This window comes from Sinocyclocheilus anshuiensis, unplaced genomic scaffold, assembly GCF_001515605.1.
Source record: "Sinocyclocheilus anshuiensis isolate Anshui unplaced genomic scaffold, SAMN03320099.WGS_v1.1 scaffold1082, whole genome shotgun sequence".
NCBI lineage: Eukaryota > Metazoa > Chordata > Actinopteri > Cypriniformes > Cyprinidae > Sinocyclocheilus > Sinocyclocheilus anshuiensis.
In genome coordinates this window covers 3336312-3348773 of record NW_015542379.1, presented here as the reverse complement: position 1 = coordinate 3348773, position 12462 = coordinate 3336312, and the positions used below count along the sequence as shown (strand labels likewise).

Genomic DNA, 12462 nt, shown 5'->3' with positions numbered 1-12462 from the left:
CCTGGCTTATTTGGTAAACTTGTTTTATGGAATAGGCCCCAGAACTTGTGAGGAAAAAAAAAGTCTGAATTGTGAGATATAAATTAAGAATTGTGAGTGGAAAATGACACAATTACTTTTTTTATTCTATGGCATAAGCTTCTATAATGTTAACTGAACATAAACAAAAACCTTTATAAGTGTGCTTGCTTATGACGCTACTAGTATTGTGTTATTTTACTCAAAAATATGATGTATGCTTATAAAAGTAATCAATAGACTGATCAATAGGTTGATATTTCCAATACTGGATGTCTTATACAGACTGAGTCTTAGGTGTCCTCCATTGGGCAGTACCGGTGCTTTCCATTGGATTGTACCAGTGAACTTACTGTTAAGTGAACCAATGAACTTTGTGTGATTTCCACCATATGGCAGGTACAACTCAAATAAGTTTGATGTATGTCCCATGTGAACACTTCCAACCAATAGGAGACAGCGAAATAAAAGTTATATTTAAATATCTGACCAGATATTTGACCAGATATAAGATCTGGCCAGATTCCACAATTAAAAAATGAGCCAGGTAGACCATTAATTAATAGTGGACTCAGATGCGGGCACTGTCATCTTGGCTTTGTTGCTTTGTACAATGAAGTCTTATTTTGACACCTGCATCTCGAGCTTCATTGACTTCATAGAAAAGACCATTGCTTTCTCCACGACACTAGTTTTACGCCTAGATGTTTATTCATGTGCCGTACTGTATATACTCATGCAGTGGTTTGGGGTAAATTGCATCCTGTATATATTACAGTAATATTGGACAATTTTTGCACTGTGGCTGGAACAACCACTTTGTTCAGATCAATAAGTGAAAAAAAAAACCTTAAACTGCATGATGACCCAGCTTGTAAAAATAGTTGTACATCATGTCCCAAAATTACCTTAATTCCCGCTTTATAGTTTTCTGGTGAAATACAAAATAACACAACTCGTGATGGAGTCTGTTGTGAAGATTAAGTGAGGGAGAGAGTCACATGTCGCTGAGGGGATAGAAATAGCTGCAGTCTCTGTCAAAACAGTTTATTGCATTTCTCTTCATATTGTCCACTCTAAGTAAACAGCCCTCACTGCCATATACACTCATGATGAGGGTGTGTGAGGACAGTGTGAACAGCTGGAGACAGTGAACAGTTATCTTGGTAAACAAGCAGCCAAGTCACTCAGATCAGGCAAAGTTAACCAATGTCCTCAAGTGTTTTGCTGGCATAACTGGAACTAAAGCTTATGAAATGTGCTTTTATTATGCAATATAAAAAAAAATATCATGCAGATTTGTGCACATAGTTGAAATGTGCCTTAAGTTATTTTGTGTTGATAAATCATATGAGCTTTTCTCACATTTGCTCAGGTTTCTTATGACAGTGGTTCCCAACCCTGGTCCTGGAGGCACCCCAACACTGCACCAACTTTTGTACAATTTTTTGTACCATTTAATGTTTCATAAGACAGTGGTTCCCAACCCGGGTCCTGGAGGCACCCCAACACTGCATGTTTTGCATGTCTCCGTTATCCACTTCATTCAGTCATTCAAAGATGTTTTAATTACATCAATCAACAAACAAGCTTACAGGTTCAATTTAAAATGTCGACATTCATTTTAAAACACTTCTGAAAATATGGTCTCTATTCGTCAGCAGTTAAAAATGGTACACTACAGTGTTATATTTAGTACTTCAAGCACAGGGAAAAAAGACATGGAAACAAGAAAATTGATTTCTGTGTGAGGTGGTGTATGAAAATACATTTTGTGGAAATTTGCTTTGACAGTTTCAGACAGGTGAAGGAGAGATTGCGCGGGGAGCTAGAGTTGATCCTAATCCCCCTAAAATCACATTATTATTTTTTTATTCAATTGTACAGTACGTCATGTGAGACAGTAGAAAGGAAAGTTTGGGACGTGGTTCAGGATGTGACAGGCCAGATATGAATCTACATGCCTGTGAGAATGTGCACTAACTGGTTTGCTATGACTCCAGAAAAATATTCTTATTCTAACAAATAAAATCCATAGCAATGATTGAAAGTAATACACAAATACATACTGACATATTTTCATCTGAATATATCAGTTATATCAAAATGGGTCCAATAACCAGACTCCAATAACTGGACCGAACAATTTGGCAAAGGGGTTTTTAACTTGACATTTTTTATATTTGTCCTAAAAAACATATATTTGGTTAAACATGGGTCTAGTGTGTCTTGATACACAGCTGAATGAGAAACAGAATCTACCAGACACTGAAAGAAGAAATACACTTTAAATAAACCTCGAATAGAAGTCGATCTATGGAAACTCAGTTTTTCAGCATGTATTTTTCCTCTGTCCTGTATTTCCTGTTTTCAAGGAAGCATAGGTCAAAGAGGTTCATCAGATATCGAGACTAGGTCATGATATTTCTGTTGAAGTCATATGACAGTCTTCTCTTAGCATTTGCAGCTAATTGCTGGTTGGACGTTGGGAGATTTGGAGAAAACCTGGCACTGGTCTTCAGTCGAACTGTCGCACATTCCTGAGGTGGAAAGGATGATGGTTATTTAAAACATGCACTTAACTTGTGTTTCCAGTACCAAGCTCTATTTATGGTCAATGTAGAGTATAGAAATCCATTTGCTATTTCAAATAATATTACAAGTGTTTGATGTAGCAAACGCTCACCAGGAAGTTTTCATTATATATTATTGCAGTGGTTTTATATTTCATTACAGCAGACTCACAGAGCTGGGACGTTGCAAATGCAGTGACTGAAGGAGAAGTTTACAGGACAGAGACTCCGCCCTCTTATATTTCACACCAATCATCCGGTCTAGATCCTGGAGGCCATCAAGTAAGCTCTGCTCCCTTTGGGCCAAAGCAAAATGATTAGCTCGGAATTTTATAGCATGTAACGAGAAAAACAAATACCATTATTGTACGTGAAATTATGAAAGAAAGATTTGTTTGTACATTTTCAGTCATCTCAAGAGGATTAAATACAGAATTTCATGCAAAACATTCAGTTCTTTGTGCTTTGTGTGATGAGATGCAGTAGCATTTTCTATTACCACAAGGTGGCGATAGAAGACTAATATATATGTCAGGGGTTTTTAAACTGTTACTAGAGTCTTCCCAGCATTCCACATTTTGGATGTTTTCCTTATTAGCTGACAAGTGTTAAATAAGGCAGGCATCCAAAAATGCGCATTCATTTGGAGGCTCTAGGAATGGCCTGAAAACCCCTGAAGTATGTCTCTAAATAAAAATTTTCTCAAAATGCATAAACTTTGTGTGAAGTGACATGTGGCCAAGTATGGTGACCCATACTAGGAATTAGTGCTCTGCATTTATCCCATCCAAAGTGCACACACACAGCAGTGAACACACACACACCGTGAACACACACCCGGAGCAGTTGTCATAATTAGTGCAGCAAAACTACAGATAATACAACATACTTGTGCTCCCCTGTATTGCTGTTTTCAGCTGGTCCTTGCAGAAGCTGCTTTAGTGTAGGAATGTATTCAGGATCTTCACAGGGGGACTTTTCTGAGGGAAAGGCCTCTAGAAACACATTTGACTACACATACAAACACACGTACAGTAAGGATCACTAATCATCAGAGCATCAACAGTGATGAATAGATGTTTTAGTTACTCATATGTAAAATTACAACATTTTAGAGTTTAAAGATATATTAGTATGATATTATAAAATTAGTCATTAATTAGTTTGTGGAGGATGAGTGGGTCATTACGTGATTGTATAAAATGGAATATTTCACCTTTTTCTGGCCGATTCTGTAGTATGATGAATGATTAACTCTATAATTGATTTTCTATTCATATCACAGGGTCTCTTTTATCTCACATACTTTAATAATTTACATTTATTAATTTGTTAAGTAGTTTAATAAGTGGAATAATGTACATTCATTAGGTCAAGATTAGGACAGATTAGGACACCAACATAACAGAGCATAAACCTTTACCACATTATGGAGAGGAGAGAGAGGAAGGTTTGGTTTTTCGGTAGAAGGCCACCAATGGCCACCAGGCACTATCTTCTGCTCCACAGTCTCCTGGCTGAAGGCAGTCCATGTGCTCTCTGACTGCTGGAATGACTGGACTGCAGTCCAATCAGATGCCCAGGATGCGGGTTCATTTGCATCAGCAGAACTTGTGTGTTCCTCTGAGAGGAGATAAAGGCTCATTTAAGTCTTTATAGTTTCATTTTCAAGGCTCTCATACAAAAACTCTTTACAAGACCAGAAGGCGCTATGTTACTGGAAAGATGTTCTGCTTTCTGCGGTGGAAAGGTTTCACACAATGTAGAACATGTGTAATAATTTACAAGTGGTGAAAGTGTTTAACCAAACTTCAGTTCTCTGCTTATGTAAAAAAAAATCTAATGTGGTATTTATAGACCATGGTGGAAAAGTACAACATAGGCTTATAAGAAAAATGTGCCTTTACCTATATTTTTGCAAAACTTAAAAAAACTTACCCATACATTCAATTCACTAGAGCAGTAAAACACCAATAATTTATATTCCTTTTCACACAAATTATGATTACTGGGCCAGATTATTAATTAATAAAGACTTATTTTTGTGCGGCTTCTTGTGATTACCTCAGAACATTTTTACCATAGTGCATGATTTGCAAATAAATTAACTTGCTTCATATGTATAGTTGTGCTTTCAAATCGATTAATTGCGATTAATCGCATCCAAAATAAGTTTGTGTTTACATGACGTGTGTACTGTGTATATTTATATTTTTTCTTAAATATATACATGTATGTGTGAGTATTTATATATACATATAAATATACACAGCACACACACATATATTATGTAAACAAACTTCGATTAATCGATTTGACAGCACGATGATTTTTCTGACGAAGTAAACTTGCTCGGTAGCTCACCTGGTACAGCATTAGACTTGTGATGTGGAACACTGAGGAATGTGGAAAAACTCAAAGACTTATAGAAGCAAGCTGAAATGGCTTGCTTCAGCAAATGTGTTTTATCTGGTGTTTGCTTTTGTTAACACTGTAAAATTTAGTGTAGGTGGTACATTATTAAGGCATTAGAGCACCACTCACCAGACATATAGTTTCCAATCTGTCACAATATATACAACAACCAACATAATAAAACATTACCAGATTCATGTTCATCTTTTCGGATAAAAATGAACTCACTTTTACCACCACTCTCTGGATATTTCACTTTAAAATGCATCATGAAATGTGCAAGAAGCAATGTAATATGATTTTGAAGAAATGTCTCAACAGGAAAACAGTGAATGTATGTTAAATGGCTTCTAGAAATAACTTGTCATTTGAAATATCTACTTGTGTGATGCAATTTCAGAATGAAAAACTATAAAAAGTAGGTTAAACCTGTTTATGCTCACTATTGGAATCACCAGGTTTTCACCTTTTTAGAGAACAGGATTAATCCTGCAGATTAAAATTACACAGTGGCTGCCAAAAATGGAATTGAATCCATAAAATTATTAAGTGGAAAGTGTTTGTGGTTACACTTTATTTTAAGGTGTCCTTGTTACAGTAATAATTACACATTTAAGTACTAAGTAATATTAAGTAACTACATGTACATATATGGTTAGGATTAGGGTTTACTTGCACGTAATTATGCATAATTTATTGTTATTCTAATAGTAAGTACATGCAACATGTGTAATAAGGACACCTTAAAATAAAGTGTTACCGTGTTTGTTTTTGACCAAAGATTATAGTTAGAAGACGTACTAGATGAATAAACAATGAAGTGTTTGTCCTCTATTTTGATCAAGCCATTCCCTCTAGACATGCTGCCTTTGGCATTGTGAAGGTTGGCCTCCCCTCTTGTCCCAATGGCCTTGTGTTTGCATGTCATTTTAATGCTGCCTCCTGCCTTAGGCTGGTACACAGCAACAGAGGAAGAGTGAGTGGTTGGGGGTTGGGGGGTAGGAATTCCAAGCAGTGCTTTAAATAATTAATATCTTCACATGAGGTCGGGGGAAGCGAGGGGGTCTGCAGGAATCCAGGTCAATCCAGCCAGACTAGTACATTGGGACTGCATGTTATCTGCTCACTCAAACCCAAACAAAGCCAGGTTCCTTCTCCAGAAGAGAACTTACTGTACCTTAGGACTTATGTGACAAAATGTATTACCTTGCTACTTTCAAGACAGCGTACTTACCACAGTTGTAATCCTCAGCCAACTGTTGGACCTCACTGAACCCATCCGTCCACAGCTGCTCTCCACCTGCCTGCATGAATGCCCCAAACTCCTCCTCCTCCTCCTCGCCCACATCAAGAGACCCCTCGTCAGCGGCCACCTTGTCCTTGTCGTCAACTCTTGCTGGCTCTGATAGCAACTCTGAGTTCACCAGAGGCAGCAAGTCTCCACCTCTAGCCCCCGCCTCCGCCTCGCTTAATGCTGGGATGGCTGTTGCTATGGCTGTGGTGGTGGTAGGGGCAGGATTAACCAGGGAGTGAATAGTGGTTACAGTTATATTGGCTGTTGTTGCGCTAAAGCCTCGTGAAGAGGATTTGTCAGACTGCTGAACTTCATGTTCTCCATGCTTTGTGATTAATTCCTCCCAATGCTGAGGTGAGCACATGGACGGCCTACTTTTCTTTTCTGTGGTGCTACATTCAGCACCCACTGGAGTGCGGTCCTCCGGCAAAACTGTATTCTTTGTGTATGGAGTCCCATCTCTCTGTGTTGCAAGATCGCCGGGCTCCACCGAGTGTAGATTCTCACGGTCTAGTAGGCGCTCGTCTGGCCTGGATTCTTGATTCTTCTGAATGCTGATAGGGACTTCGGAGGGAGTTATCATGGGAGAATGATCCATGCTTGGCTCAGTATTACAGTTTGTTGTGGTCAATTTGATTCTTAGACTATCAGAGTGAGTCTCAGATGCTACAGATGACCCTAGGTTTGGCACATCAGCAACAAAGTTCTGGCGATCATTTGCATCAAGGTCACATTTACTGACCTCAGTGTCTCCTTGCACATTGGCACAACTGAATTCTTTTTCAGAACAGTTATCGGATTGATTAAGGCTCATCTCATCTTCAACCTGCTCACCTGGTTTGGCACATGGTTTGGCAGAAGAGCAGCAGGTTTGTGGATCTGTGCTCTTGGGTGTGACAGCTTTCACTAATATGGGGGAATGAGCCCTTTTGTCTTTGCCCTTCAACTTCAAGTCGTCCTGACTTGGATAGCTACCCGTCTGGCCTTGTGTTATGTTAAGTGGTTGTGCATCTGAAATCACTGAACTTTTTTGGTCACTGCGCTGACTAGTGTTTTCCCCTTTGCCATGAGCCGCTGTTCTTTTCTCCATTGTTTTACCGCATTTCCTCCATTTTCGTATGGCCCTGGGCTTGGCCTTGAACAATCCACCACTGTCTGGCCCATCCTGGCTCACCTTCTGCCCTTTAGAGGAACATCTAAGCTCTTCCTTTGTCCCCTCAAGAATGACAGCGTGAGTCCGTGGAGCCGTGACTCTCGTCCCAGTCCCGCGGTTTCCAACAGCACAGATGTAGCTGCCCCTGCCCTGGGCCTTGAGAAAGAGGCAGCGTGTCTGAGTCTGCCTACCACCCCCCTCAGTGCCCTTCAAAGTGGCCACAGTTACAAGAGCGCCAAGACCGCCTTGCCTGACCCCTGGAGTTCTGGTTGCACTAATTGTGCTCTCCATTGTGTGCCCATAGCCACTGCTGACCTGACCTGACCAGCTTCTCTGCCCTAGCCTGTTTTCAGGAGGCTGTTGGCATGTGCCCTGTGCCCGAGATCCATTAGCGGCCTTTCGTCTGGCTTTAGAGTAGCCGCCACTCACAGCCCATGCTCTCAGGCCTTTAATCAGGGGTATGGCTCCAAACTCAAGGGCACTGGCGAATGAGACATTGGTTCTTCGGCATTCATGCAGTAGCTCCCTATGGGCCATGTCCAAGCAGTTATTGTTGTTGTTCTGTTGCAGCATTCTTCTTGGGGGAATAATATCAGATGCTGTGGTGGGTAAGAATGACATTTAGGATGTCAAAAACTTGAAATTCTTCTGTTACAGCACAACATTTAGCAATCAGTTAAGGAAGGCAAATTGCATATATCTTGATTTAATGATGATTTAAGTTCAATACCTGACAATTAATGGTCAACGTACAAGTGCAGGCTCAAATTTTAGTTTAGGTCTTTGCAAATTGTCTTCAAATAAAACTTCAGATAAAATATACAGTAAAATAATCCAGTTACTCAATTTAATCCATTCACTCCATTAATTTTAAAATCTCTCTCTCACACACACACACACACACACACACACATAATTTTCTTGCAATACTTAAAACTGTAATATGTATTGTAACATTTTTTTTAAAAACTGTAATACAACTTGTATACAATTGTTTACTACAGTTTTGTAATTTGTATTCTTGACAATTAAAAGTCAATACAAAACAAGTGCAGGCTCAAATATTTGTTTAGGTCATGGCAAATTGTCTTAGATTTGAGTTAATATTCTATACACTATATATTCTATAATGTCTATACACACACAAACTGTGTAATATACTACAACATGTATATATACTACAATTACTTTATATTCTATATACTATAATATATACCGTATACACTACAGTTACTGTATATACTATAATTTTGTAGTATGTATTTTTATGTAGTTTAATGTATATCATAATTATATACATACTGTAATAACTATGAAATATAATAATATTAAATAAAATACATATTCAGTATTTATTATGCAATTCTATTTTTATACTCTTAGCTTTTTAAACTCTATTAAAAAATGGATACTGTCATGTCAAACCACGAAAAGACTATTTCTAGGCTACTTAATACAATTATTCCTATATTTTATATGTAGTTATTATAACTGTATTACATTTATAATGTATGTATGTACATGATTGTTTTATTTGATAATATGATTGTTTTATTAAGAGCTAGTGTATTTAATACTTAAGTTACTGTATAATGTATCATTAATGTATAATAATTTTTATTTCGCATGGCACAAACTGTCATGATGATCAGAGGACGCTGCGTTATGTAGTCTACACACACAATACGTGATCACATCACTTGCACCAAATCGGGAGTCTTATCATTAACTAATAGGACTTGCCCACATGAGGTAACCTCGGGGAGGGGGAATTATCTGCATCGATTCTTTTCGTGGTTTGACAAGATAATATCTCTCTTTTTCGGGATATCATAAATAACCCATCTTTCTTTCTTTGTATCCTCTTACCTTTACAGTGTGCCAGTCATTTTCCTCATTCGGATGCGATGTCACGAATCACACAATTCCAGCTGTCGTGCGTTGTGAAGATGCTGCTGGGCTGAGGGATTTTGGCTTTAACCTTCATGAGGATTTTGGACCGTCTAGAAATGATGATATCCATGACGCCACTTCGTTTTAAGACAGCATATCCGAATACAGACCACCAACCTATTATATCCCATGTACGTCTCGTGTGCTCCGTTGAAGTGAACCTCACGCTACTGCTCCGTGTCTCCTCCTCATAGCGCAGGCTGCTTTCACTGGCAATGCAACGCAGAGCCTCCGCAATCTAGCGCGTGCGCTCAGCTGACCAATAGCAGAGCGTGCAGCACGCTGTCTGTGCTTTTACGCTTACGCACGAAGAGGACACGCACACGCGGGAACACATTGCTTCATTATAGCTTTTAATTTAGTTCTTCAGCCAGTTCTGGTGAGTATAGGCTACTTTTGAAACCCTCTTGCACTCACTCTTTTGCTCGACTTCGTTTAGCCATAATTGGTAGAAACTCAATATAAAGATAGCCTACTTTTGTGTTAATAACATGGTGGTCTATGTTTACAGTAAGCACTTTAATTCTAATCGGAATCATTCATGTGCAAACTATTTTAGTTTCATTTTTGTCCAATACATAGTTCACAGAAAATGAAAATTGTCATCATTTACTCACCCTCGTGTTGTTCCAAACCTGCCTATGACTTTATTTCCTCAGTGGAAAATAAAAAGGGAAATGATTTTTATTTTTCAGAAGACATTTGTGTATAAAACACAGACAAGGAATGGACTCTTTTATGACACTTTAATGATGCATTTATGGTGTTTTTGTGTTTTGTCGTAGACTTGAATGCTCCAGCCTCCTTTCATTGTAATTACTTGGACAAATACAACCAATACATTCTTCAAAATGTCTGTTTTCAGTGTGAGAAAGTAAATAAGGGTTTGGAATAACATGTGGATGAGTAAATTATGATCACATTTCTTTATTATGTTTGTAAAAGTTTCATCTGGATGTGGTTTTCATCAATCATTAAACATTTTAGATATGTTCAATACTGTATATTGCAATCTCGGGGAAGGCTGTCTGCTACTGTTTGTACATTTTTCTTGCCATATCAGTTTCAGACTTGGACCACTACTCGTCATTAATCACATTAGAAAAATCAGTGGAAAACGTCAGGAAATAATTATGTACAACTAATTAGAATGTTAATATTTTATTTGACTGTTCTATTTTTGCATTAGATGGAGATAAGCATCATCTAAATGATTGTTTCAAAAAAAGCAACACATTACAAACATGCAGTTCTTTAATTAAACCTGTCTTAAATATAATATATATACAATGATATTGCTCGCAGGTAGGCCAATTCCATCACCAGCGCAAGAGTTAATTTTAAAAAGAAAAGAAAAGAAAAACATGTCACACTCAGTGTTTTCAATTCATAAGAATTCAGAGCATTTCTTCTGAACAGAGAAATGCTTTCTGGTACAGCACGTCACAATCCTTAAAAATTGTGAATGAAAAAAAACTTCATATTGTTTAAATTTATCTTAAAAGTCACAAAAATATGTATCACAAAAATACTCTACATTACAGGCTTTCTTTTTAGTTTCTTATCTGTACAGATCATGCATATAAATATGTAAAAATAGTACATGTTTTTCTAATAGTATCTAAAATAAACAAAATTCCATAACAACAACCGAAAACTACAGAGACAAACCAGGCATCGAAAAACCAAAGCAATATTACCAAAATGCTGTAATTCTACAGCATAAATGTCATGCAAGACTGCACAAGAAAATCATAAGAAAATGTAATGTGTTTTAAATATCTTTGCATCTGTCTATGTTCTACAGATTTGTGCCTATGTTTTTTTTTTTTTATCTACAACTAAATATTTTTGTGTAAATATCATGTGATCTTTACAAATATATAAATTTAAAGTGTCATACAGAGTGGCAAGTTACAAAACATGAAAATAATGTCTAAAATAAATAATATTCTTTTTGTAGCAACATTTTCATTATGTATAAGTTGCAAAATCTGGAGAAAATAGGTTTGCTTTCTTTACTTTAAATAGAATAAAACCTGCAAGACTGAAACAATTGTCACATACAAATATGTGGGCCTAATTATTATTCCACTACCGATTATATGTCACAGTTCTGTAACTGAGATTCTTACTGTTTCGAACTGGTACCTTTTGTTTCTGTATACTTTGTTGTCTTAGTCACTACAGTAAGAGTTCCCTCTGTTTTAGTAATCAGATGCTCGGAGGGCATTTCATGGGTCAAAAATTCTACGCTTGGTATCTTCACATAGAAACCTCCAGAGGCTTCCTCGATAGAACAAGGAAGAGAGGACTTGCTTCCTTTGGGAGAACTTTGTGGTGTGATATGAAGGATGTCAGTAGAATGGGGACTAAGGGTGACCTTGGGTACTTTGAACCATGTTGTCTCCTCTCTTTCTTCACACTTCATTACAGACACGAATCCAGATGATACTGTGGGTACTGGAGACTCTGATCCCTCCCGTTCTGCCAACATTTCAGTCCTTGCTTTTGAGGATACTATAGTACTAATCTTTCTCACCTCCTCATCCTTCTCTGTTTTCTTCTTAAGACCTGGGAAAGACATTGTGCCTGATATTGTCTTTGACTCCTTGCTCTCTTTGCTTTCTCCTGAGCTCTCCTTCCTGAGTTTCATGCTTGTTTCCATTTCCTCTTCCTCACTTGCATCTTTTGAGTATGGTGAGAAAAACTCCACTTTAGGCAATTTAAGCTTTCCAAACATTGGTTTTTCATCTTTGTCACCATTTAGACTTGGACTTGTTCCATCATCAGACCCACTTGGTGTTACATCAAATGATCCTCTCTGCCCAGACGAAAATGTGACTTTGGGCAATTTAAGCTTACCAGTTTCCACCTCATCTTCGCAATATATTGCTTTCCCCTTTTCATTTGATCGAGACTTGCCAAAACTCGGCTTCATTTTTATCTTTGGCTGTTTGATCTTCACATCTGCACTTGCTTCACCACCTACACAAGCAGAGCTCTCTGTTTGTGGATTCACCATAACAAATACAGCTTTTGTTACTTTTGGCAGA

The 12462-nt window shown here is 37.8% G+C and overlaps 2 protein-coding genes and 1 long non-coding RNA gene across 6 annotated transcripts in view; 1 reads left to right on the top strand and 2 right to left on the bottom strand.

Annotated features, from left to right (window-relative positions):
* Positions 1–1588: 1588 nt before the first annotated feature.
* On the bottom strand, positions 1589–9402 carry LOC107692501 (uncharacterized). Its single transcript, XM_016491589.1, has 6 exons — positions 9323–9402; positions 6241–8052; positions 4015–4214; positions 3481–3602; positions 2764–2887; positions 1589–2558 (listed from the first exon to the last, which is right to left on the bottom strand). The coding sequence occupies exons 2-6, from the start codon at positions 8024–8026 to the stop codon at positions 2430–2432; spliced, it is 2361 nt and encodes a 786-aa protein (XP_016347075.1). The 5' UTR covers positions 8027–8052; positions 9323–9402; the 3' UTR covers positions 1589–2429.
* Positions 2802–12462, top strand: part of LOC107692502 (uncharacterized) — a 24978-nt gene continuing 15317 nt past the window's right edge. Inside the window, exons 1-2 of the long non-coding RNA XR_001634652.1 lie at positions 2802–2873; positions 9331–9785. This is a non-coding gene — a long non-coding RNA (uncharacterized LOC107692502). The remainder of the gene's footprint in view (positions 2874–9330; positions 9786–12462) is intronic.
* LOC107692500 (neuroblast differentiation-associated protein AHNAK-like) overlaps positions 10552–12462 on the bottom strand; it is a 30317-nt gene continuing 28406 nt past the window's right edge. For 3 of the 4 annotated variants that reach the window (XM_016491586.1, XM_016491588.1, XM_016491587.1), the window contains exon 8: positions 10552–11574. In XM_016491586.1, coding sequence (XP_016347072.1) covers positions 11538–11574 — 37 coding nt within the window. In that variant the 3' untranslated portion in view covers positions 10552–11537. Of the gene's footprint in view, positions 12429–12462 lie in introns of all 4 variants that reach the window. The other variant, XM_016491585.1, reaches the window with a different exon arrangement.

Bases quoted from the DNA above. Each gene is read 5' to 3' on its own strand.
- LOC107692501 (XM_016491589.1), bottom strand. From the start codon at position 8,026: ATGCTGCAACAGAACAACAACAATAACTGCTTGGACATGGCCCATAGG. The intron at 3,603-4,014 runs GTAAAGGTTTAT...TTGTATGTGTAG, and splicing joins TCTCTCCTCTCCATAATGTG to TCAAATGTGTTTCTAGAGGC. The intron at 2,559-2,763 runs GTGAGTCTGCTG...TTTCCACCTCAG, and splicing joins ATTTGCAACGTCCCAGCTCT to GAATGTGCGACAGTTCGACT.